Source organism: Myxine glutinosa, chromosome 10 (genome assembly GCF_964187855.1).
Source record: "Myxine glutinosa chromosome 10, kmMyxGlut1.1, whole genome shotgun sequence".
In the NCBI taxonomy this organism is placed as follows: Eukaryota; Metazoa; Chordata; class Myxini; order Myxiniformes; family Myxinidae; genus Myxine; species Myxine glutinosa.
Genome location: NC_136270.1, coordinates 120,132,216 through 120,159,715, shown reverse-complemented (window position 1 = coordinate 120,159,715; position 27,500 = coordinate 120,132,216). Strand labels below are relative to the sequence as shown.

At 47.4% G+C, this 27,500-nt stretch overlaps 1 protein-coding gene across 2 annotated transcripts in view; it reads right to left on the bottom strand.

Annotated features, from left to right (window-relative positions):
- Positions 1 to 27,500, bottom strand: part of LOC137433820 (uncharacterized) — a 75,108-nt gene that overhangs the window by 9,525 nt on the left and 38,083 nt on the right. Inside the window, exon 5 of one of the 2 annotated variants that reach the window (XM_068126199.2) lies at positions 11,040 to 11,229. In XM_068126199.2, the coding sequence (XP_067982300.1) occupies positions 11,040 to 11,229 (190 nt within the window). Of the gene's footprint in view, positions 1 to 11,039; positions 11,250 to 27,500 lie in introns of those variants that run through there. The other variant, XM_068126200.2, reaches the window with a different exon arrangement.

Genomic DNA, 27,500 nt, shown 5'->3' with positions numbered 1-27,500 from the left:
CCCATGCATCGACACCAACAGGGGTAGTTTTTAGAGGGACAGGGGAGGCACGAGAGTCCCTTGGGGGTAATGTACTGTGGGGGCCCGGCCGGTTCGGCCCCGCGCTGACCCCGCAAGGGGCGACACAAGGGGTCCGGCAGGCGGGCAACGACTCGCATACGAGGTGGTCCCACAAGGTCCCACTCGCGCCGTATGACGGCAAGAATGATCTACGCGCGTACCTGGCGCAGTTTGACTGTGTGTGTAAGGGCAACGGTTGGGGTGAGGACGAAGGTGGAGTACACCTGGTGGCCGCATTGCGCGGCGCGGCGGCGGAGGTGCTGACGGCATTACCACCGGGTGCTCTCACCCTGCCAGCCCTCCGCGACGCCCTAATTAATCGATTCGGCATTGAACAGCAGAGCGAGCTTGTTAAAGCTCAGCTCGCGCTGCGAAAACGCAAGCCCCAGGAAGCCATCGGGGAACTTGCCCACGACATTCGCCGCGCAGTGGGGATCGCACATGCTAGCATGGCAGCAGATTCCCGGGAAAGCCTGGCGCTGGACCATTTTATCCAGGCCCTCCCGGATATTGAGCTCCGGCAACAGCTCGCCATGTGGCGCCCGCAGACTCTGAGCCAGGCGGCTGACGCTGCGGCCCGTTGGGAAGCAGCGAGGCCCCTGGCCTGGGGGAGCGAGCGTCACGCAATGGCGGTCCGCCAGGTGGGACCCCCGATGGAGGGCGGACCCCTTAGGGGGCCCGCCCCCGACGTGAGTCCTGACCTGGCGGGCATGGTCCGGAGGCTGGTGGACCAGCGCCTGGCGGGACCTGGACCATGGCAGGCGGCCCCGGAGGTGGCCCGCGGTGGACCACGAGCGGGTAATCCAATTCGGACCTTCAGGGGGGGGAATTTGGAATTCCGGAGACAAGCACCTTATCAGGTGAGGTGCTATACTTGCAACCGTCTGGGTCACCTGGCGCGGCACTGTCGAGCCACGCGCCGGGATGATCCCCGACGGTTGAGGTCCTTAACTCCGCCCAGGGGGGAGCGGGTTAGCCGACCCCAGACACCCCCCCGCCAGACCCCGGGAAACTAGAAGGTGTCGGGCACGTAGGGCGGTGTTCGGCAGAAGAGGATGGAGGAGAGCCCTCATTGACGCGACAGGTCATTTATTGTGGCCAAATTGGAACCGGTAGCCTGACAATCAGATGCAAAATTGCCGGCGTGGGGGTAGACGCCGTAGTGGACACAGGAGCTAGCGCCACAATCATCAGCCCTGTGGTCCTTGATTCGAGCGCAGGTGGCTGGGATAAGATCCAGCGCCTGCAAAATTATAGTTTGCAACTTGCTACCGGGGTAACGGCCCCGATCATAGGGCGTGGTTCTGTGATCCTCAAGTTAGGGTCGGTAAGGAGGGAGATAGATGTTTGGGTGGCGGAGGTGTGAGACCCATGTTTAATAGGGTTGGATTTGTTGACTGCCAGCGGTTGTAAAATCGACTTGTGCCGGGGGATCCTGCAGGTGGGAGTAGAAGAGCTGCCGTTAGGGGGAGTGAGCACGGCCGAGAGAGCGGAGCTGGAGGCTTCCGAGGCCGTGACCATTCCCCCAAGGGCCGAGGCGATAGTGCCGGCCCGGTGGGCAGCTCCGCCCAACATGGCAGGAGTCCTGCGGCCTGGTCGAACCGGTGGCAGCGCAGTCCATACCGGGTTTAATCGTGGGCCGCACCCTTGTAAAAACGGACGGACCGGTAGTGGCCGTCCGAGTAATAAATATAAGTACAGAACCACGCACTATAGTAAGGGGCACGAGGGTAGCTGGCTGCACCCCAGTTGAGGAAGTCGCGACAGTGAGGGGCGAGAACGTCCAGCCGAGCCGGCCCCGGGGGGAGCCTTCAATAAGAAGTAGGAATTGGCCCGATCCCATTTGCGAGATGGTAAATCGTAGTAGCGTAGAGTTGGGAGGTACCCAGAGGGAGGCCTTACACAAACTGGTTGGGTCCCATTTGGACCTCTTCTCCCTGTCCACCGAGGATATTGGACGTACGGGCCTGGTGAAACATCAGATCCACACCGGTGAGGCCCGGCCTATTCGTCAGGCCGCCCGACGGCTCCCTTGGAGCAAGAGGGCGGAAGCTGACGAGCAGGTTGAAAAAATGCTCGACGCAGGCGTGATCGAGCCCTCGGGAAGTCCTTGGATGTCACCTGTTGTGCTGGTCAAAAAGAAGGATGGGACCACGCGGTTCTGCGTGGACTATCGCCAGCTAAACAACGTGACACTCAAGGACTCATATCCCCTGCCAAGGATTGATGACACCCTCGATGCCGTTGCGGGCTCAAATTGGTTCTCAACTTTGGACCTCAAGAGTGGGTATTGGCAGGTGGAGATGGATAGGGCAGGGAAGGAGAAAACGGCATTTTCCACAGGTAAGGGACTGTATCAGTTTACTGTGATGCCGTTTGGTTTGTGTAACGCCCCCGCCACCTTTGAAAGATTGATGGAACATGTACTAGGCGGCATGCCATGGCAATCATGCCTGGTGTACCTGGATGACGTCCTAGTACATGCCAAAACGTTCCCCCAGGCAGTAGCTAATTTGGACCAGGTGTTCGGGTGCCTCAGACAGGCAGGGTTGAAGCTGAACCCGAGTAAGTGCACTTTGTTTGCAAGAGAGGTGGCCTATCTAGGTCACGTGATCGGCCGCGAGGGGGTAAAAACGGACCCAGACAAAATTAAAGCGGTAGAGGAGTGGCCCGCACCACGTACCATCAAGGAGGTGCGGGGATTTTTGGGACTCTGCTCCTACTACCGGCGCTTTGTGGCGAAATTTGCGGAGTTGGCCCGTCCCCTCCACCGGCTTACGGAGAAGGGGACGCGATTTAATTGGACACGGGAGTGCCACGAGGCCTTCCAAAAATTGAAGGGGTGTCTAACATCCGCACCCCTTCTAGCTTACCCCACTAGCAACGGGGCATTTACCCTGGACACGGATGCGAGCCAGGAAGGATTGGGCGCAGTTTTGTCTCAGACACAGGAGGGCGTGGAGAGAGTGATTGGTTACTATAGTCGGGCCTTAAGTAGGCCCGAGCGAAATTATTGTGTCACTCGCAAAGAGTTATTGGCTATGCTGGCTGCCATGAACCATTTCCACCCGTACCTGTACGGGCGGAAATTTTTGGTTAGAACTGACCATTCCTCCTTGCAATGGCTCCTTCGGTTCAAGGAACCGGAGGGCCAAATTGCAAGGTGGTTGGAAAAGTTGCAGCAGTACGATTTTGATGTGGCCCATAGGGCCGGGAAGGCCCATGGTAATGCGGACGCACTCTCTCGGCGTCCTTGTCTGGGGGAAAACTGTAAATTTTGTGCGAGACACGAGGAGAGGGAGCAATTGGGCGATTCCGCCCCGATTCTCGTCGTCCGGGCAACCCGGGTGAGAGGGCCAATTTTGCCACTAACCGCAGATGAGGAATTCGGAACTTTGGCTTGGAGCGCGGCCCAGCGGGAGGACCCCGTACTGGGGCCGGTGCACGAATGGGTGAGAGTGGGGCAAAGACCTAATGGGGAAGAGGTCACCCCCCTCGGGGCACAGACCAAGGCATATTGGGCTCAGTGGAAAACCCTGGAATTGAAGGATAACATCTTGTATCGCAAGTGGGTGGAGGTTCCCTCTGATAGAACTTCCTGGCTGGTGGTAGTCCCAAATAAATTTAAGACCGATATATTGCAACAGGTGCATGGTACCCGCCCCGGCGGCCATTTGGGCAGGACAAAGACGACATCGCAGGTACGCCGGAGGTTTTATTGGGTGAATATGGGGCGCGACATACAGGACTGGTGTCGGAGATGCGACGCCTGTACTGCCAAAAAGGGACCAGCATGGAGGATGAGGGCCCCCCTTTAATTACACCAGGTGGGGGCCCCCCGAGAGCGGGTGGCCATGGATATCCTAGGCCCACTACCCCGCACCCGCCTAGGTAATAAGTACATCCTCGTTGTGATGGACTACTTCACCAAGTGGCCGGAGGCCTACGCCCTCCCCAACCAAGAAGCAGGGGTGGTAGCGCAGGCCTTCGTGGAAGGATTTGTGTGCCGGCATGGGATTCCACAGGAGTTGCACACCGACCAGGGACGAAATTTTGAGAGCAAATTGCTAAAAGATGTGTGCAGTCTCCTGTCAATTCGGAAAGCAAGAACAACGCCTTTAAGACCTCAATCTGACGGGATGGTGGAGAGATTCAACCGAAATCTAATCCAACAACTGGCACTGTTCACCGCCACCCGTCAGGATGACTGGGACGAACATCTCCCTTATTTGCTCATGGCCTACCGAACCAGCCAGCACGGGGCCACCGCATGCAGTCCAGCGTTGCTTATGTATGGGCGGGAGTTACGGGCTCCCGCCGACTTGCTATGCGGTCGGTCCCGTGCCAGACACAGTGGTTAACCCGCCGAGGGAGGGGTACGCACGTCACCTAGAGGAAGGCATGGAGCTAGTCCATGCCTTCGCCCGCCGCCAACTCCATCTGGCGGGGGAAAAGATGAAGCGCAGGTACGACCACTGGAGCCAGGGGAGTCAGTACACTCCGGGGATGAAGATTTGGTTCTTCAATCCCCGGAGGAGGAAGGGTAGGTGCCCGAAACTCACCTCTCCCTGGCAAGGCCCGGGGGTCGTCCTGTCGCAAGTCTGTGACGTGGTAGTAAAAATCAAAATGGGGCCACGAGCCCTCCCTCGGATCGTCCACGCCGACCGAATAAGGCCTTACACCGGCGAGCAGGCGCCCCCGTGGATTGCCTCGGCTTTAGATGCCGAGGCGGGACCCAGTACCTCTGAATAAGGGGGGCTTATTAGTGCCAGAGGACTGGGGGATTGATGAGCGATGTGCCCGGTGGGTAAGGGTGGCATCCCTGCCACCCTTCCCATGCGGGGGGCAAATGCGCTATAGCTTATGGGGTTGATGGCAGTGAAAACTAGCCCGGGTGGGTTAGGATATTGTGTGTAGGGATCTAGCGAAGATGACATTAGGTAACGTTAAGATTACTTAGTGACTGATACCTGTAGTGGGGACGCAGGTAGATTAGCGTGGATGATAATGACGTGGGAGCGCAATAGTTTAAAGGGACGACTGGGAAGCGCAAGTTTCAGAGGGGAGTAGTTAGATGAGATGATGCTGTGTGAGAACTGGACAGGTATGTGGAGCAGTGTGTGAGTAGTGAGTGTTGTGGATCAGCGCGAATGCGCTTTGGGGAGAGAAGGGTGCAGGTGGCACCAGGTGTGAGAGCACAGGTGTGCAAGTACAGGTGTGTGGAATACATGGAGTATTGGAATGAGTGGTGTGGAGAGAGTTGGAGTAAGTGGTACGGAGTGGTGTGCATGGTGCGAAGGTGTGGATGGGGGAAGAGTGGACCCCTTTTCACGAGTACCCGGGGAGGGTAGTTTAAAGAATAGTTAGAAGGTATAGGTAAATTGTGGTTGGATATTGGCATTTGTGGTGCGGTTGCAGAATGGTATTGTGGATGGGTGCATTAGTGTTGTGGAAATGGCTGGGCGTGTAGCCTGTTAGTGTGTGTAGTTGGTTTGGGCACTCCACCACTGTGAGGATGTCGGCCAGGTGAGGCCGCAGGTGGGCTCTGGGAGCCGTTAGTGTCAGTGGGTGCCTGAGGATCCCGGGTGTGGATCGGGCAGCCCGTGCCAGAGAGGGCACTGAGGGGGTGAGAGTGCGAGAGGGCCTTCCCCAGTTAGTTAGGTTAGGATGAGGAGCAGGTAAGCTCGGGTGGCAACTACAGTGGTGGAGGTGTGCAGGTGGGTAGACCTGCTGGGAGAGCTACACGTCACAGCCCAGAAATTGTGCGAGGGCACCGGGAGATGAATCGGGGGAGTGAGACCCCAAATTGAGAGGCACCACAGTTTGGTCAATGGGAATTGGTTTTTAGAACCCATAGTGTAAGTTGGCCAATGGATTGGCAGGGAAAGACCCCGGGTAATGTAAAGTTGTTAAAGTCATTTAGGAAATAGTTAGGATTGATGAACCTGTCGCACCATACGCAGCCACTTACCTGAGGTGAGGATGATGACTCCACACCTGCGTTTTCTTTGTTTTGTGTTGCAGGAAAGGAGAATTGCTGTTTGGATTTGTGAGACGCATCACGACGTGGATGAGACATTGGGGTGATTCCATCTCTCCCTCCTTAGGAGGGACTGATGATGAATTGGTGATGGCAAATTTTGATGTTGAGTTGGAGATGGCAAATTTTGATGAGAGTTGGAAATGGCAAATTTGATTGGTTAGGAGGGAGAGAAGACGAATTTGGTTTATGGGAGGAACGGGGAAGACAGTAGGGACGGTTGTTGATGTGTAAAGTAGATGTTTATGGGTAGTGTTGTGTTTTGTGGATACAGTAAGGGGTAAGGGAGGGGCAATGTAGGTTACCTGGTGGGGGGGGGGGGCGTACGGTAGGAACGTACCTGTCTCACCTGGTTCCCATGTGCCCCCAGTGTGCATTACCTTGTATTGCATGCACTTTTGCGCCCTTACCACCTTGCTCACTTGTTTTATTTTGTCTCCCACCTCCGAGGATCTGGCTTTGGGGCAGAGAGAGAGGAGAGAGAGGTGCTGGCTCTGCAGTTGTGGGCCTGTACTTTCGCTGCTTGCTGCCTGGATCGATACACCATATGGACCGCAATTTTTGTGGCCGCCGACCATGGACCGCAGTTCTTTTGCGGGCAAGCACCACCCGTTGATGGACCTCTGGGTCAACGTGGCACCTATGCCATACAGGTGAACCACTTATAGTTGGCCCCCCTGACGGCCACAATTTAGAAATGGACGCGGTTGGCGCCTTTCTTTATTTTTAAAGAAGCCAGAAGGCCAAGTGCACTCCATGAAGGCAAGACCAGCGGCAGAACATCGGCCGGCTGCGACACCACCGGTGATTATTGAACACTTTATTGGTGCACCGGATGGTGCTGACTGTGTGTATGGGGTGGTGCTTTTGGTGCTTGGATGGGGTGCTCTGCACAGTATTAAAGGCCGTAGGGCCACAGGGCACTCGTGGGTTGGTGTATCGATGCTGGCATGCGTGCTCTCTCTCTATGCATAACATCTGCATGTGTTCCTCAAAGAACAGGTCCTGGATCGTAGTGTAAATATCAGTGTAGTCTTGTATAAATGATGCTCCCTACCGGCTGTATGTTTAGTTTGAGGATTCTTTCCGCGATTCGGTTATCCTGTGGGTGTGTTTCTGTGAGGAGAAGGGTGCAACGTCGCAGGGGGACATATTTACTCATTTGTGAACATCTGTAAAACTGTCGCACTCAGGGTTGAGTTAATAGTAGAGGGAACTACATCTGAGTGCCACACTAAAGTAAGTAAAAATTTATCGGGTCGGGACGCCCCGAGGTAGAGAAGGGTGCAATGTTGCGGATATGAGATTGGCCTCCATCCATATCCGCTTGTAAATATTCCCCTATTTCCCCAATACTTCCCAACTATCCCCAATCCCCCATTCCCTAGTCCCATTTTCTGTAAACAACACTCTGTAGACCCGACCTCCCCCTATTTCCCCCATTAAATGTCGCATCCAGGTCCACCGCATCTCACGTAGACAACTATAGGACATCTTGCTAGTTATTCTTAGTCTATGTCAGTTAAGGACTCGTTTCCATTAATTCTGACTCTTCGTTGCACCAGAATGTGATTGTATGGCACCGTTAGGAAGTTTAGGACCTCCCAATACCTCCCCGCAGCTTTTCCTCACGGTTCAGCAACAACAACAACAACGGCGGCGGCGCGGGGAGTGCGCGTCCTCACTCCGGCTTGGTTAGCCGCCATCGAACATGTGCTCGACGGGGTTACCACGTAGGGGCTCGCTGTCAGCTCCTCGTCAAGGGCGGAGCCCAGTAACCCCCCGCACCCAATAGAAGCGGCGGACCGATCCCATCTGGGGCGGGGCCAACGAGCCGAGGGCGTGTGACTCCCCGCTGAGCATGCGCAGGAAGAGGGAGGTGACGTCAGATGCGCCCTCAGCTTGGAGAGAGAAGGACGCCACCTCCGAGCGCTGCAATACCTCCCCGCATCTCTGGACTGGACCGTGCTTGATTCTGCCCCTGAGCCAAGGTGCACCTTGTGCTATCGACTGCCTGTCCTTCCCTGCCATCACTCCCTGTGTAAGTCAATCTTGTTCCGTTTGTCTGTGGTCTGTCTGGGATAGATAAGATTGTGTCTAAGTGCCTATCTCTTCTGTGCTTTACCTCTTACCTTGTAATCTACCCCTTTTCTGCACCACCAATTATATCCTCCTCCGGAGGTCTTGAGAACTGCACCCCTTGTGTCGTTTCATTTATCCCAGCCGTTGTGTCCTTTCCTTCATTGATTTAGCATAGCGCGATTTGGTCAACGTCGGGTGGAATCGGGTAAACTGTGCGAACACGGCGGCCATTCCGCTCGGCCCATCATAACATCTTAATCCGCGTGTCCGTAACAATATGTATATATATATATATATATATATATATATATATATAAACACACACACACACACACACACACACACACACACACACACACACACACACACACACACACACACACACACACACACACACACACACACACACACACACACACACACACACTTGGCATTTAATATGGAATATTTTTTTTTGTGGGGGTGAACTTACTTTTCAAGTTGACTTAGAACCAAAAGTTCATTGGAATTATGTTGAAATTATTCTAGATTTTGTTAATGTGACCTTTAAAAGAAACAAAAACCACATTTGACATTTCGAAGCAAATAAATTTATCCTTGAAAGTGATGTAAACTGATATGGAACTCCATTCACGGACAGTACTGTGTTAAACTTCTGTACGTTTTCCAGAAGTATCTCTTTATTTTGCACATTAACCAAATTTTTTTTTAACAAAAACAAAAGTTAAATTACGACTGGGATTACGGACAGTAAAATTACAGTTCAGTACTTCGTGTAACCCCCACGAGCATTCAGGAGAGCACGTACACGTTGAGGAATGCTGTTCAGGAGATTTGCCAAGGTTTGGACAGGAATTGCTTGCCATGCAGTGACAATAGTCTGCTGCAATTCAAGCACAGAGGTAGGCTGCTGGTCCAAGTTGTCGATTTGACGCGTTAATTCTGCCCACAAGTTCTCTATCGGATTCATATCCGGGGACATGGCAGGCCACTCCATATGCTCTGCACCACGGTCAGCAAGAAAGTGTTGGATCATGCGAGCATGATGAGGCCGTGCATTGTCATTTTGGAAGACAAAGTTTCCTCGAAAGGCTGCACGAGCAAATGGAAGCAATGTTTCTTCCAGAATGGCCCTGTACTTGAACGGGTTCAGGTTTCCATTCAGAACAACCAGGTCAGTTTTTCCCCCTGCATGAAAAGCAGCCCAAACGGTCACCCCACCACCTCCAGCTTGGACTCTTGGCACTATACAATCTTCGTTGTAGGCTTCATGCACTTGTCTGCGCACTCGGACATGGCCATCTTGACAATAGACCAGAAATCAAGACTCGTCACTGAAGATCACGTGATTCCAGTGTCCTGGCTGCCATTGACGGTGCTCTTTGGCCCACTGCAATCGGCGCTGGCGGTGTTGTCTTGTCAGGCGTGGCTTTCTCAGGGACGCCTGGCACGATAGCCTGCTTGAACCAGTCATTGGTTGACTAGCCTTCTGGATACAGGCACATTTGTCAGTTGCTGCCACTGAGCCCTAAGCCGATTAGCTGACTTGGTACGGCCATTGCGGACTCACCGGTGCAGCTGGCGATCATCCCTCTGTGTGGTTCTGCGGGGACGTCCTGGCCTCGATATTGGAGTAGGGACACTCCTCTGAGCATTTCGTTTCGGGATCTTTGACACCTGACCTTGAGTGATGCCATACTGCCGAGCAATAGCATGCTGTTTCATGCCGGAATTTCGTAAAGCCACCACTCCATGACAAACAGCATTGTCGAGTTGACGGACCATCTCCAGAGGAAGTGGCAATAACTTTTGTAGACGTGCAGCAGTTGTTTTCCACGAATACAGAACGCAACAACCCTTATATACCCGATTGTGAAGCCAATCGTCAAATGTACCTGTCCGTACATTTTGTCACGCCACCTGTGATATAATCCTGTTATTGACTTCTTGCTGCGACAGACAATCAGTGACATGGTTCTTTTAACAAAGAAATCACCGAAGCATAAAAGAAACTCACCAGATTGATATACTGAGTTCAGAAAGGAACCCAAGTCAAGAAAAAATATATATTCCATATTAAATGCCAAGTCTGTATGTGTTGTGTGTGTGTGTGTGTGTGTGTGTGTGTGTGTGTGTGTGTGTGTGTATATATATATATATATATATATATATATATATATATATATATATATATATATATATATATATATATATATATATATATATATACACACATACACACACACACACACACACACACACACACACACACACACACACACACACACACACACACACACACACACACACACTCCTACCGTGCAGTCATTGACTTACTGTAAATGTTTTCTACCAACTTCATCATTATCCTGTGTGTGTAGTGCAAAGCCGGGTTACTGTTTCATCCCCTCCTTTTTCTGGCGATTGTGTCTAAATGTGGCCCCACTGTCCCCTCCCTGTCAGTGTATTGCCTTTTTGGCCTATGACACATCATTCTTCCATGAACTCTCTCCCATGTAAAAAAAAAAAAAAAAAACCCAAAAGAACAGGCAAAGACAAATGGAAAACATTGTACATTATTATACATTATTCAGGACATGAACCACCACATTGTAAAGCTTATCGAAAACGGAAGGACACCTTCACGAGAAGGACCTCAGACATACATTTCATGGCCTGTTTGGATGACAAATTGTGTCAAAATTTACACCAAGTTGGAAACCAGACATCGTTTTTCTTGCAAATTTCTTTTTTTTTCTTTTTTTTTTTACATATTAGTAACTTAAACTCAATGCAAATGCTCCCACATCCTCATTCTCACAGCATTCCACTGCATCGTTCCCAAAGTCAAACCCACCGATGATGCCTTTTAGATGTTTGGGTGGCAAGGCAGGTTTCGCACTGTGTGGATGACGACTGAATGCAGCACCGGTGACTGAGTGTGAGGCCATAAATTCCCTTGTATATAAGCCTGACAGCAGCCGGTTTGTCATCTTCTGAGGGCTCTCGCTGGCCCAACACTGCCGGAGAACTTCTTCTGGCAAACACTGCACATGTGCACGGAACACTGCACCATGAGCACATAACACAAAACAATGATGGCATGTGCACAAACACACACGACAAAAGAATTCATTTCTGTGGATAAAACGTACCATAACACACACACACACATGATGCACAAAACACACCACAAAGCACCACACGTGCACAAAGGAATGCTCAAACAAGAAGACGTCTTGCAGAGCACGATACGTGCAAAATCCACCCCTCCCCCCCTCCCCCCCCCCCCCCCCCCGCTCCCCATGTGAAAGAGGTTGCCAATGATCCAGCAAATTGTCCATTTCATCAAGATTAAAATTGATGATCTTGATCAAAGGTCGGGTCAATAGGATGAAAAGTGATGATTTTTCAGATGTACAGAACCACCTTTAGAGGCCATTTTTCCCTGCGGAGCAGGGGTCGGCCTTTTTTGGGCACCTTGGTCCCCATTTTTAAGCAATGTTTTACAGCCGGATGCCCTTCCTGTTGCCATTTTTCAGATGAAAATGGATTTTATTAAGTTTGACCTTGAGTTGACCTTTGACCTTTTGACCTCAAAAATAGTTTGTTTCCCAATTCAGTGAGGCACCATACAAATGCTGTTAAATTTTCAAATCAATCGGATGAAAATTGATGATTTTGGAAGTTTGACCTTGAGTTGACCTTTGACCTTTTGACCTCAAAAAATAGTTGGTTTCCCTATTTAGTGACTCAATGTGCAAATGCTGTTCAATTTTCAAGTCAATTGGATGAAAAATGGCGATTTTAGAAATTTGACCTCCAGATGACCTTTGACATCAAAATCAATCGGCTTCTCAATGGTGACGACCTCTACAATTTGATGAAGTTTCATGACGATCGGTTTAGAATTGTGACCTGTAAGCGAGTGACAGACAGAGCAACAAACTCAACTGACCAATATATTTGAAAAAAATTCGATTTTACAAGTAATAATGTTCAAGCACCACAAGTAGGAGGATCTCATCTATCTATAATTCCAGTAATCTCTGTGTGTCTGTGTGTGTGTCTGTGTGTTTGTCTGTGACCGCTGTTTCGCGACAACTACCGGTCCGATATACTTGCAACTTGCCAGGTATATTGCTGGGGACCCGAGGATGTGCCTTTTCAAGGTTTCATATTAATCGGACAAGTAGTTACCGAGCTATGTCCAAAAAACGATTCAACCAATCAGAGAGCAGCGAGCTATCACGTGTGCCGAACGTGGCGAACAGACTCTGCCTCGGACGGCACATTTGAGAGCGTATTCATTTATTTCACGTTGGCAAACTATGTTGCCGCTATGTTGGCGTTAAACGATGTTTTAAAACTAATTAAAACTAATTTGCGATTCTTTCGCTTTCCTGCGCGTTTGTGCATGCTATGGCGATTTCTTTACCAAACTCCGCAAGCCGTTCGCTTTGGACCAAACCATTTCATGTAAATAGAGGGGGGGGGATTGTCACCGTACTCGCAAGCCGTTCGCTTTGGACCAAACCATTTCATGTAAATAGAGGGGGGGGATATAATTTTAGATATAGATATAGTACGGGCATGCCCTAGTATCTCAAATAGAGCTTCAAAATGTGATTTGTGGGTGGATGAGTGGTACAATTTCCATCGAGAATATGGTTGAAGCTTATTGTCAAAAATCTTCATATTCTGCTAGTTACCCCACGCACGCGAAGCGAAAAGCGGGGTTAAGCAATTGGTTCATGTCTGTCTGTCCATATTATTAGTTTACTAGCAAAAGTACCCGGCGTTTCCGGGTAACAATGAATCGCTTCCTGACGGGAATATGATATACGCAATCTGGATTCTTATCTAGAGGGAATTTTAACCCTTAGAGTTTAGATGCAGGCGTAAAAAAAATCCTACATAAACGCAGCCATTGGGTCTCGGAGGCCCAACGGATGTACGTATTCGTGGTTTTTTTAAAGGTTTTTTTCATAGATTTTTTTTCTTTCATATCCTTTTTCAATCCAAGTCGATGCTCATGGATGTGTATTTGCTCAGAAAATGTGAATCATTGATCCTATTGTTTGGAAGAATCCCATACAAGTAATGAATCGTTTTGTTTTTTTTGGGAAAAAAAAAATTTGTTGTTGGTTTTTCAACTTTTTTTTCTCTAAAATGTTGAGGCTCATGGAGGAGTATTTGCTCAAAAAAATATGATTCACCGATCCTTTTATTTCGAATGTATATGACCACAACTGTCAAAAATCCTACACCAATGCAGCCATTGGGCCTCGGATGCCCCACAAATGTATTCGTGTACAGTTTTTTTTATTATTTTTTTATAGCTTTTTTTTCTTTCACATCCTTTTTCAATCCAAGCTGATGCTCATGGATGTGTATTTGCTCAGAAAATGTGAATCATTGATCCTATTATTTGGAATAATCCCATACAAGTAACGAATAATTCTTTTTTTTTGGAAAAAAAAAATATATTTGGGGGGGTTTTCAACTGATTTTTTCTCCAAAAAGTTGAGGCTCATGGAGGAGTATTTGCTCAAAAAATATGATTCACTGATCCTTTTATTTAGAATGTTTATATCCACAACATTGTCAAAAATCCTACACCAATGCAGTCCTGGGAGGCCCGGGCATTTTATTTACTTATGATTATGGGTAATGTGTAATGTGTAATGTGTTATGAATGAAGGTTTTACCTCGAATCTGAATGAAATATTTATATATTTATTCCATCGAATTATTTATATCCAAGTCATAGGAGCATACAAGAAGGCTCATGCAAAGCAAAAAAATTATATAACATGCATATAACACAAGAAAACCTATGAGGCTCCTCGAATGCCCCAGTCCTGCATTAGTGTTACGACTGAAGAATGAAGCTTTTCCCACGAACCTGAATTAAAATTTTCATATTTTTGTCACTGAATTATTTGTAACCAAGTTATCGGAGCATATAATGAGGCTGATATCAAGAAAATAATGATATAACATAGTAGTTCACCAACATTTATGCGGGGCCTCGAAGGCCCCAGGCCTGCATTCGTGTTGAGTGAAGAATGAAGATTTTCCCACTAACCTGAATTAAAATTTTCATATTTTTGTCACTGAATTATTTGTAACCACGTTATAGGAGCATATAATGAGGCTCATATCAAGAAAAATAATGATATAACATAGGAGTACAACAACATTTATGCGGGGCCTTGAAGGCCCCAGGCCTGCATTCGTGTCGGATTTTCGGGTTATAAGTGAAGAATGAAGATTTTCCCACGAGCCTGAATGAATTTTTTTTTTTTGTGTAACAACATGAAAGTCTGTGAAAATGAGGCTCATTCAAAAAATAATAATTGTCAGGCATAGTTTTTACAACAAAAAAAACCTTGTGGGCCTCCGAGGCCCAATCACTGCATCCAAGGGTTAAAAACAGATCGTAAGTATACTGGAGCAATGGTGTATCGAGGAAAAATGACGGTCGAGGTGAGATGTCAAATTGCCGCCCCTCGTAACTTCCCATAAGTCTTTGAATGGTGTGTGTGTGTGTGTGTGTGTGTGTGTGTGTGTGTGTGTGTGTGTGTGTGTGTGTGTGTCACCAAAGCTTTATTATGAGAATATGGAGAAGGCAAATTAATAATTTTGTCAGGTCAAAGGTCAGCGTCACAGAAAATTATCAATTTTCATGCGATTGCCCTAGAATTTTAATAATTTGCATATTGGGTCAATTAATTTGTTCACCAATCAAAAGCTAGAAGCAGATTGGTTTTTTTTAGATCTAAAGCACAAAGAACAAGGTTGCATAAAATCATCAATTATCATTTTGTAATAAATAAAAAAACTATTTTCGTTATTTTGAGCATACAGAAGAAGAAGAAGAAGAAGAACATGTCTGCATACAAAAAGACACGGAAGGGCTTTGCATTTTCAGATTCTTTCTGGTTTAGCAGTTGCAACCCCCATCCCCCCACTCCACTGCTTTATTTCATTTCTGCACGAGGTTTAAAAAAAAAATGCGTTAAGGTCCACAAACTCTTAATCCGAACCGATCTTCAAAATTCCAACTTCAGAACTGACTCGAGCAGTAACAACAGTCCTAACTACTAAAAAATTGTTCTTTACTAAAAAAAAAGTTTCATTCAAAAAACGTGTCTCCGAGCAGTTCCAATGGAAGTAAGAATTAAGTTCAAAACGACTAAGATAAATTAAAAAAACTAAGCCCAGAATGAGAATCACAGCCTCGTTTAAATAAATGCTAAAATGTTATAGATTCGCAAGACATGGTAAATTTTGTCAGATTTCACTCCAGATGTAGAGATTATTTAGTTTCCAAGCCTGGTGTTGGCTTAGCGGTTAGGATACCAGCTTGGGATCCTAGGATCCTGAGTTCGAATCCCGGTTGATCGCTGAATTAACGCCGGGGGTGCCTCAGCCTGCCATCCTTCCGAGGTCGGCAAATTGAGTACCAGCTTGCTGGGATGAATGATCCCGGTGTGTACACTGATTTAGAATAGGTACACCATATCCCTGCGCATCGTAAGAGGCGACTAAGGGTTGGTGTCAGGAAGGGCATCCGGCCATAAAAACATTGCCTCAAACAGAGAATCATGATTGTCATGGGGCCCGCAAGGCTAACAACTGCTGTAGCGGGGAAAAATGGCCTTAAAACGATCATTCATTCATTCATTCATCCAATTCTCATATCCGAATCCAGATTTTGTTGATGCTTCAATTATGTAATGATAATCGATCGTGTTTCCAAGGCAAGGCACGTTTGAGTAGGCCAAAACAAAATGGTGGCTCAATAACCCAGTGAGGCGCAGAGGGCTCACCAAGATGGTGGGCCGCCATTTTGGTACTCCACCACATCGGGTTTTTTTCTTATGAGCACCTCGTTAATCATCTTCAAAAATGGTGTTATAACACAGCCAGACACCCAGTTTTCATCCTTGCAATCTGTTGGAGGTCCAGGTGTATGCATGCAAAGTTTGGGGCCACTAGGTTTCATGGTTTTGGAGTTATGGAGGAGACAGATGGACGGACACTGCCTTTTATTATTATAGATCCTAAAAGCGCAATGCCAAGCGTTGGCTGGAGTGGTGTAAAGCTCACCGCCATTGGACTCTGGAGCAGTGGAAACGCGTTCTCTGGAGTGATGAATCACGCTTCACCATTTGGCAGTCCGACAGACGAATCTGGGATTGGCGGATGGCAGGAGAACACTACCTGCTGAATGCATAGTGTCAACTGTAAAGTTTGGTGGAGGAGAAATAATGGTCTGGGGCTGTTTTTCATGGTTCGGGCTTGGCCCCTTAGTTCCAGTGAAGGGAAATCTTAACGCTACACCATCCAATGACATTCTAGACGATTGTGTGCTTCCAACTTTGTGGCACCCATTTGGGGAAGGCCCTTTCCTGTTTCAGCATGACAATGCCCACGTACACAAAGCAAAGTCCATACAGAAATGGTTTGTCAAGATCGGTGTGGAAGAACTTGACTGGCCTGCACAGAGCCCTGACCTCAACCCCATCGAACATCTTTGGGATGAATTGGAACGCCGACTGTGAGCCAGGCCTAATCACTCAACGTCAGTGCCCGACGTCACTAATGCTCTTCTAGCTGAATGGAAGCAAATCCCCGCAGCAATGTTCCAACATCTCGTGGAAAGCCTTCCCAGAAGGGTGGAGGCTGTTATAGCAGCAAAGGGGGGACCAACTCCATATTAATGTCCATGATTTTGGAATGAGATGTTCGACGAGCACATACGGTTGTGATGTTCAGGTGTCCACATACTTTTGGCCATGTAGTGTACGTGTCATACAAAATTTGAAGGAACATGAATAGGAAGACAATTCTTTCGTTTAACAGTAGCTTGGCTTTGAATCCGTCCTGATCGCAAATGCGTAGAGTGGGTGAGATAATATTTTTAGCCGCGTCGCAGACGCTGCTCATAGAGTGCACGCTGCTGTTGTTGTTGTTACCACCACTTCTTCTTCTTCTTCTTCTTGTTCTTGCGGAGAAGACAAAACCTCAAAGCTCCACCCATTCTGGGAACCATAGCTCCACCCATTCTGGGAGAGCCTTCATATAAACAAATATCCACCATTTTATTAACTCGCATAGCTTTGAGGCCTGTTTTGTAGGCCCGTGGTGTCTTCCTCTCACACAGTTTTCTTTCAAATCAAATTCGATATATCATTTCATTTTTCACAGTCGCCAACATAGTTTTAGACTCGGTTGAAAAAAAACGGGAAGAAAATCCGATGAAAGTTGCCCTTTATAGAACGAAATGAATTCTCAAAGGCCTGTAACTTCAAGTCCATTGACATATATTTTTTTTAAATCGCGGCATGCTCAGTCATACACCGCCCGAAATAAGAGACGGGAAAATGCCGAGATATATATATTTTGTTTAAATCGCGGCATGCTCAGTCATACACCGCCCGAAATAACAGACGGGAAAATGCCGAGATATATAAAAAATTCGTCCATTTGATGACAATCGTCACGATGAAATATTTAATTTATACGTCGTCACAATAATGTGGAGAGAGGAGCATAGCTTCGTTCACGTGTCGCCACACACGGGAAATTGCCGAGATATATATTTTTTTCAATCGCGGCATGGTCAGTCATACACCGCCTGAAATAACAGACGGGAAAATGCCGAGATATATTAAAAATTCGTCGCCACACACGGGAAATTGCCGAGATATATTTTCACTTTGCACAAAAATAACATCAAGTAATCGAATCAATAGGAATGTCCTGTGCTTATAACATCGACGTTATAGGCACAGCTGCATCTAGGCATTGTGTAACATCGACGTGGCTTTTGTTTTAATTAAAACTTTTTGTACTTGTTACTCCCTCTGCCTGCCTGGCAGTCAAACAAAGTTGAAAGAAATAGCCCCGTTGGGGACTGACAGTTATTTCCAGACAGGATCAAAAAAGCGGATTGGGTATTGACTGTTTGAACGGAATCGACTTTGGTTAATGGGGTCCTCATTGGATTTTGCCAAAGCCTTGTTTTGAACGCTGTAACTGAATTTGGCACTGTGGGGGCACGTGGATCCAGATGAGAAGTCAAATCCTAGAATACCCTGCTGCTCTGATGAATGCTGTTAAATTTGGTTCAATTCTGGCTTGTAGTTATGGAGATGTTTCAGTGAAAATGGCGGATCAGGGGGCAGACCCCACTTCGGCAGTTTCATGGGAGTTGGTAATTATGTGGAGTACAACTTTAGAACTGGGCCTTTAGAACTGAGAAATTAGCGGGGGTAGAAAAGATCAAGGTTTTGGATGGAGGCAGATAAGAGATGGTGGTGAACAGCTGTTTTAAAGACCTGGAGGGAGGAGTGGGATTGAAGAGAGTGAGGGAGTTTGTTCCAGAGGCGGGAGAAAAGAGGAATGAAAGAGTGAAGGTGAGCAGAGAGCAGAGAGTCTTGATTTTGGCAGTTTCACGAGAAGGGGGTTGCTGACAGATCTTGTGCGTCCTGCAGGAATATTTGGGGGACAGAGCATAGGCTAGGTCAGGTCAGTCTCTTGACTGCAATTGGTCACATGTAACCCAGTGCTACCTGCCGAATGGTCGGGTAGTCGGCGACTAAACCGACTACCCTCATGAACCTGCCAGTGGGGAGGGTGACTGTGACACCCTGCAGGACTAAAAACAACACCTGTTAAAGGGCGGATGAGCTCCCTTCAGGAGACAACCGCCATCCAGTAAGGAGATGATGTCTCCTAAAAACACCCATCAGGTTGGACTGGTTTTTTAGGTCAGGGTAGTAGACAGCATCCGCTCAGGGTAGTACTACCATTCTGACTTAGGAGCGTTAAAGTGGTGCCCGGGACCATCTTACACTCTGCGTCAGGTTTGCTGGTCTTGCTCTCTGTCTCACTCAAACTAGAGCTACCGGGCTAGCATTAATCTCCCTTTCTTACAAACAAACATCATACACTTTTCTTCTCTTTTATTCAAGGCCTAGCTTTAATGAAGACTATATAGTCCGTAACAATAAAAACATTGCCCCAAAACAGGGAACCATGATTGTCATGGGGCCCGCAAGGCTAACCCCCGCTCTAGCGGGGAAAATGGCCTTAAAACGATCATTCATATAGTCCGTAATTGGAGCCTTCAACATAAACAAGCGTTACGCCTCGGTCCCCCGTCGGGGAAGTGATGTGAGTTGACAAAGTGGAAGACGCAGAAAACATGCTATGATATGATATTTCGCTCACAAGGTTCAGACATACATGGAGGCGGCCATCTTGGATTTTGACGTGGCGACCCAATTTTCAATAGCTTTCTTCCTTATGCCGAGATACACCCACACACCAAATTAGAAGTTGGTACTTCGCTTATTTTTCAAGATATTCATCTCACAAGGTTCAGACATACATGGCGGTGGCCATCTTGGATTTTGACGTGGGTTGCACCCACACACCAAATTCGAATGCGGTCCTTCGCTTACGCATGCACGCACGCACGCCCGCACGCACACAGGCCCGCACGCACACATGCACGCCCGCACGGATGGACGGACGGTAACCCCTGCTCTAGCGGGGAAAATGGCCTTAAAACGATCATTCATATAGTCCGTAATTGGAGCCTTCAACATAAAAAAGACGGAGCAGGAGGCGCAAGGCCGAAGAGGAGTTAGTAGAAGACAGAAAGACCACCAACCTGCCTGCAGTGAGAGAGTGAAAGGCCCTCAGAATCAGCTTCATCGTGGGAGATAACAATGATCCTAAAAGCCTTAGATTCTACAGCGTGAAACCGAGCTAGGTGTGAGGCAGGAAGGAGCACCAGCAGCCCAAAGGGGAGAGCAGTATTCCATCAAGCTGCAGATTAAAGTTTTGTATGTGGCGAGGAGCTCAGTAGGGCTAAGGATGGACTTCGCACAATGGAGGACGCCCAGTCGGCGACTGGCTTTTGAGGCCAGCTTGGAAAAATGGTGAGACCTAAAAGCTTGAGTGACAGAACTTCTTTGAGAGGATTGTTGAGAAAGTAGATGGGAGGGTTTTCCAGACTGTCTATTCGGAGAGACAGTGAGAGTGTGAGATTTGTCAGGATTGAAAGACATGTTCCACTTGTTTGACCAGTTTGTGATTTTTTTTCAGGTCTGCAGAGAGTGAAGAGGCTGCAGACTGCCAATCTGAGGGATGAGGTATGGAGCGGCAGAGAGTGGAGTCATCAACAGAGAGATAGAGAGGATTTTCCAGAGAGTCGGAGAGATCACTAATGAAGACCAGAAAAAGCACAGGGCCCCAATTTGTGAGGTAGTTTGTAATTTGTGAGGAGAAGATGTTTTCGTCAAATGTTATAGTGCATACGGGCCAGACAGCAGGACCCATTCTATGAGGTTATTTCGAGGAAATCGGGAGATCTGTGGAAGTTATTTGAAGAAATAACCGAATCATTCCAAACAGGAAACCTACTGTTTCTAAGGACATCATAATGGACACATACTGCAGGCACGAATAACTAATGTAGTGTTCGATAGGGTGATGTGATAGCCGCTGGGAAAATGGCAGTAAACCCCAGAATTAATTTGATTCATAAGCCTTTAAACATCATTAGACCTTTATTTAAATTGAATTAAATACTTGAAGACTGTATAACACAAATAGTCTTCATAATGCTTCCAAAATCATGCAATATATCGATATATAGCTTTAGAGGGTATGGCATGTTTCGATGTGAAGAAGATTCCCCCATAATAGCTGTGTATGCTTTATCATCGCCATCACAAACATCACCATCACATTACTGAATTAAGTTTATTGTACACCGCTCCTTTCCTATCCCATCTCCAGGTGCAGAATGACGTCATCGCCGAGCACTGAAGAGGGCCCGGCGATGACGCGCGCTGAAGGGGAGTACTCAGTTTTCACTCCGCTTTCTTGTTTTCTTGTTTGTTTGTTTGTCCTCGCGATATCTCAGCCATCCTTTGAGCTTGGAAGCTGAAAATCCGGCACAAACCCCGTGCTGCGCTCACGCTGCCGAATGCGCTCACGTTTGCGAAGTTAAGTAATTTTTCACAATTGTGTTTTTGTCGAGACTGTATCTATCTTTCGGTGTGTACCTATAGTGTGTCTTTAGGAAGATTTTCGGTGTTAATTTTTCATACATGTATACTAAATCGTCGGTTAATTCGTGTCGCGTATTCTGAGGCCTAGTACTAGTACTAGTAGGCTTAGGCTACCGTCTCCGACCTTGTGGCTTTGTTTTCTCTCAGCGGTTCGTTGATTGCGCTGCAATTACTTTCGTTCTCTGTTTTGTCCCAGTCGTTCACCCCATACTTCATTGTTTAATATCTCAACTCAAACCCCCCCCCCCACCCCCCCCCAAAAAAAAATTCCTTCTCAGTTCTTATTCATTTATTTGTTGTCCTTATTTGTTCGTTCGTTCTTCGTTCACGTTGTTCGTGATCACGTGATCACGTTGTTAAAGATGTTTCAACTTTCCCCTGAACAACTGTTTTCTGTCATATATTATAACACCTTTTTCTTCTTCTCCTATAAAAGGATGCTTTCGACTTGCTCACCAAATCAGTTCATTCCAAAAAAAAATACCATCTCTTACAGTTCCTTTTTTCTACATTCCCAAAACTCTCCAGCACTCCACCCCTCCTTCAGCGTCCTGAAACGTATTTTTGACTCGAAGGTCTCAAACTCATTTTGCAAGAAATGTTTGTTTCCCATTAATCGTACATTTTTCAAAATCCAATCTCACCCCTCCCCTCCAAATCTTCCCCATCCCCCCTTCCCTCCAAAACTTCCCCATCCCCCCCAAAACTTCCCCATCACCCCTCCCCTCCAAATCTACCCCCTTACCACTCCCCTCCAAATCTTCCCCATCACCCATCTCTTTCAAATATTCCCCCTTGCCCCTCCCCTCCAAATCTTCCCCATCACCCATCTCTTTCAAATCTTTCCCCTTGCCCCTCCCCTCCAAATATTCCCCATCACCCTTTCCCTCCAAAACTTCCCCATCACCCCTCCCCTCCAAAACTTGCCCATCTCCCCTCCCCTCCAAATATACCCCCTTGCCCCTCCCCTCCAAATCCTCCCCATCACCCATCTCTTTCAAATATTCCCCCATGCCCCTCCCCTCCAAATCTTCCCCATCACCCATCCCTTTCAAATCTTCCCCATCACCCCTTCCCTCCAAAACTTCCCCATCACCCCTCTCCTCCAAAACTTCCCCATCACCCCTCCCCTCCAAAACTTCCCCATCACCCCTCCCCTCCAAATCTACCCCTTGCCCCTCCCCTCCAAATCTTCCCCATCACCCATCTCTTTCAAATCTTCCCCCTTGCCCCTCCCCTCCAAATCTTCCCCATCCCCCATCCCTTTCAAATCTCCCCCCTTGCCCCTTCCCTCCCAAACTCCCCCCACACCCCTCCCCTCCAAGACTCTCCCTCGCTCCTCCCCTCCTAGACTCCCCTCTCACCCCTCCTCCTCGCTTCTTCCCCCTTCCACCTTCATCTCCCCCGACCTTCTGCCTCGCTCTTCCCCCTCCTCAAATAACACCTCACTGTGCCTCAACCCAATCTCCATCAAACCTTTTGTCCGCCCCATTCTTCCCTTTCTCCAAGCTATTCTGAAATCTCTGGCACACCTTCAACAGCTCTCCCTACCTCTTCCTCCTCTTCCACATCTTACCCTACCCCTCCCCCCCCCCCCCCTGTTCTGTATCTGATGCTCCCCCTTCCTCTTCATTAACGGTATGGACCTCAAACATCCGGGGCCTTCGCTCAAACTTGACTGATCTCTCCATACAGGTTGCTTCTGACAAACCAGACGTGATCTGCTCAACAGAAACCTTCCTCCTTCATGATGTCTCTGATTCCTTGGTATCTCTCCCAGGTTACTCCCTCCTCCGGTATGATAGACCTGAGCCTCATCCTGGAGGTGGGGTTGCTATCTTTATAAAAAACTCTCTTCCTCACTCGCCCTGCACTGCCCTCTCTACACCTCACCCCCAGGAATACCTTTGGCTACGGCTTCCCCTTCGCTCCCACCTTTTGTTCATATGTGTGTTGTACCGTCCACCAAACAGTGATGACTCCATCTACATCTCGCTGTCTGATAATATGGACCAACTTCTTTCTACCCATCCCAACTCTCTCTTCCTCATATGTGGTGATTTCAATTGTCACCATGCCAGTTGGCTGGGTGTGGGTACCTCTCTCACCAGCCATGGCTCTTCAGCAAAGGACTTATGCGACTCACTGGGACTGACACAATCTATCAATTTCCCGACCGGATCTCAGTCAACGGAGCATCTTCTCTTCTGGACTTGGTTATGACTAACTTCCCTGAAAATGTCTGCTGCTCTTCTTCTGCTCCAATCGGCTCATCTGATCATGTGCTTGTCAAAGTGGACATCTCTCTGACCATTCTCAGAGAGCCTCCTCAGCATCGACGAGTCTGGCATTTCACTCAGGCCAACTGGCACGGTCTTCAAGCAGCCATCAATCATCTGGACTGGTCTCCCATCTCTACTGCCTCTGACATCAACTCATCCTGGGAATTCTTCCAAAGTAAATTGCTCTCTCTCATGCACAGATTTATCCCATCTCGTCTTCAGTTGTCATACCCTTCCTCCCGTCCATGGTACACGGAATCTTGTAGTGAGGCTGTTGCCCAGAAACAATTTGCTTTCGTCTCCTGGAAAGCAAATCAAACGGAAGGAAATCTCATTTCCTTTCACAAAGCCCGAAACAAGTGTGTGTCCACCCTCAGGAGAGCCAGGAAACTATATCTCTCCGTTCTCAAGACCGAACTCTCTTATCTGTCTCCCTCTTCCAAATCCTGGTGGTGTCTGGTCAAATCTGTTTCTGGTGTTTGTTCCCCCTCTATCCCCTCCCTCACCTCAAACGGCTACACGGCTGACTCCGCACGTGAAAAAGCTGAATACCTCAACTCTGTGTTTGCCTCTAAATCTTGTGTCCCAAACCAATCCCTATCTGTACCCACCGTACCCAGTCGTACCCAGCTGCTCCTGGACTCTGTGTCCTTTCCTCCTGACAAGGTGGAAAAGTTTCTGTCAACCCACGACTCTGATTCTGCAACTGGTCCTGACGGCATCAGCCCACGGGTCCTAAAATCATGTTCTTCCGCTCTTTCACTCCCTCTCTCTGTTCTCTTCACCCTCTCTTTTGCTCAAGGTCATCTGCCATCTGCTTGGAAATCAGCCAACATCACCGGTTTGCACAAAAAAGGTGCAAAAACAGATCCCAGCAACTACAGACCAATCAGCCTTCTCCCAATTATCAGCGAAGTCATGGAATCCATCATTGCTTCAGATATGAAATCTTTCCTCTTCTCCAATGGCTTGATCTCTGACCATCAATTTGGTTTCAGACCTGGTCACTCTACTCTGGACATGCTGCTTCTGCTTTCTCAACAATGGATGGAGGTCCTCAATGCCAAACAGGAAATTAGAGCTGTCTCCCTTGACATATCACGTGCCTTCGATACGGTCTGGCACCCCGCTCTGCTTACCAAACTCCCCTCCTTTGGTATCCATGGAAATCTCCACGCATGGCTGGCGGACTTCCTCTCTAGTCGTAGTCAACATGTGGCCCTGAATGGGTTTCTCTCACCTCCTCTTCCCGTTCAGGCTGGAGTTCCCCAAGGCAGTGTCCTGGGCCCTGTGCTTTTTCTGGTCTTCATCAATGATCTCTCTGACTTTCTTGAAAATCCTCTCTATCTCTTTGCTGACGACTCTACCCTCTGTCACTCCATTCCTCATCCCTCAGATCGGCAGTCTGCAGCCTCCTCACTCTCTGCAGACCTGGTCAAAATCACAGACTGGGCAAACAAGTGGAACATGTCTTTCAATCCTGACAAATCTCACACTCTTACGATGTCTCTCTGAAAAGACCGACTGAAAAACCCTCCCATTTACTTTCTGAATAATCCTCTCCAAGAAGTTCTGTCGCTCAAGCTTTTGGGTCTCACTATCTGCCATGATCTTTCCTGGGAAAACCACATTTCAAATCTGGCCTCCAAAGCCAGTCGCCGACTGGGCATCCTCCGTCGTGCGGAGTCCTTCCTTGGCACACCTGAGCTCCTCACCACATACAAGGCCTTCATCCGCAGCTCAATGGAATACTGCTCTCCCCTCTGGGCTGGTGCTCCTGCCTCACACCTAGCTCGTCTTCACGCTGTTGAAACCAAAGCGTTCAGAATCATTGGAATCTCCCGTGATGAAGCTAACTCCAAGGGCCTTTCACTCACTCACCGCAGGCAGGTTGGTGGTCTTTCCGTCTTCTACCGACTCCTCTCTGGCCTTGCCCCCCCAGCTCTCTCTGGGCTCTGTCCCCCAAATATTCCTACAGGTCGCACAAGATCTGCCAGCAACCCTCTTATGGTTAAACTGCCAAAATCAAGACCTTCTGCTCACCTTCACTCCTTCATTCCTCTTTTCTCCTGCCTCTGGAACAAACTCCCTCACTCTCTTCAATCCCACTCCACCCTCCAGGTCTTTAAAACAGCTGTTCACCACCATCTCTTATCTTCCCCCATCCAAAACCTTGATCTTTTCTACCCCCACTAATTTCACCCCAAATCCTACACTTTTTTTGAAATACCAACTTCTGTCCTGGAACTCCTTGGTCTCCTTGTGTTTTATACCTCCCCCCCCTCCTTCCCACGCCTCCTCCCCCCAGGCCCTCTCCCTCCCGCGCTTCTCCCTGTTCTCAGGTGTTGTGTTTGTGTGCTTCCCCTCCTCTCCCCATCTTGTCTTCCGCTCTCTCTTTTTGTATGTTTTGTTTGTCTGGTTGATTTGTTTGTGAAATAAATGTTAGCTCTTTCACGAGCCTCGATTCAGTATACAAAAAAGAAAAAAGAAAAAAAAAAAGTGCTTTGGCTGCAAAGTGTATTTCTGGTTTCTTGATTAATCAATTAATCAACTGTTTAATCATTCATTTAATTGATTAATTTCTTAAAAGTTACAGATTCGGATGAAATGGTGGTGGTTTAGGTATACTATTAGCCAATTGATTAATAATTTAATTATTTTATGATTATTATTCATTTATTTTCATTATTAATTGCTTATTTATTTTCTTTCTCATCTGGGCAATATCCCACGCACCTTCTTTTTTTTATTAATTTTTTGTTGTTGTTGTTGTATCCAAGATCGAGGCTCCTGTAAGAGCTAACATTAATCACAAAAAGACAAACTGACACACAAAACATATGATAAAGGGAGCGGAAGACAAGATGGGGAGAGAGAGGGAAGCACACACGCACAACATTTGAGAGCAGGGACATCGGGAGATCTGTGGGAGGGAGAGGGCTTGGGGGGAGGAGGCAAAAGCACCTTTTGAGCTCAGAATCTGATATTTGCACATGACAGTGACCAAGTGATTTGGCTATAAAGGATATTTTTGATTTATTAGGATTTGATTTAAAGGATATCGAAAAATAATTAATTTCTTCATCAATTGGCTAATAGCATCCCTAAACCACCAGTGTTTCATCCAGAGCTGTAACTTTATGGAAATTAATTAAATAATTATTTTTTAAATAATTAATTAAATAATTATAATTATTTAATTAATTTCCATAAAGTTACAGCTTTGGATGAAACACTGGTGGTTTAGGTATGCTATTAGCCAATTGATTAAGAAATTAATTATTTTTCGATTATTATTTATTTTATTTACGCAATTAATCAATTGGACATCTCTTCCTCCCGTTACTCTCTATGTGCCGCACACTGGAGGAGGATATGTTGTTTATTTGGCATGGGGGGCGGTGTACTTTGAACGCATCTGTACTTGTCATCATCATTATTATTATTATTAAAGGTAAGTTCATGATCTTAACTCAAGAAAAGAAACTTTATTTTATGCTCTTCATATAGAAAAATTATCCTTGTGTTGACTTAACAGTTAAGGTTAAGATATTCGGGTCTTGAGTTCAGCCCCTGTTGTGCCGTTAAATAACACCTGGTGGGTTGGCTCAGTTTGGCATCCTTCCAAGTTTGGCAAAATGATTACCAGCTTACTGGAAACAGTGGGCACTGCATCAGCAGCACAGCCATGCTCCCAGCAATAATGCAACCAGCAGGCACAGGCTGCATATGAAATAATAATAACTTAAGGAAATAAACTTTATTTTATGTTCTTAATAACTTTTTTTCATGAAAATGCATAAACATGTTAATTAATGGTACAGTTTGGACTAATTTTGAATTTTAGGTCCATAATCGTATTTTCCCCAATACCCCCTAAGTTTGCGGATTTGCGGCTCACAGGCATTTTCAAGAACGTTACCCCCACAAATGACA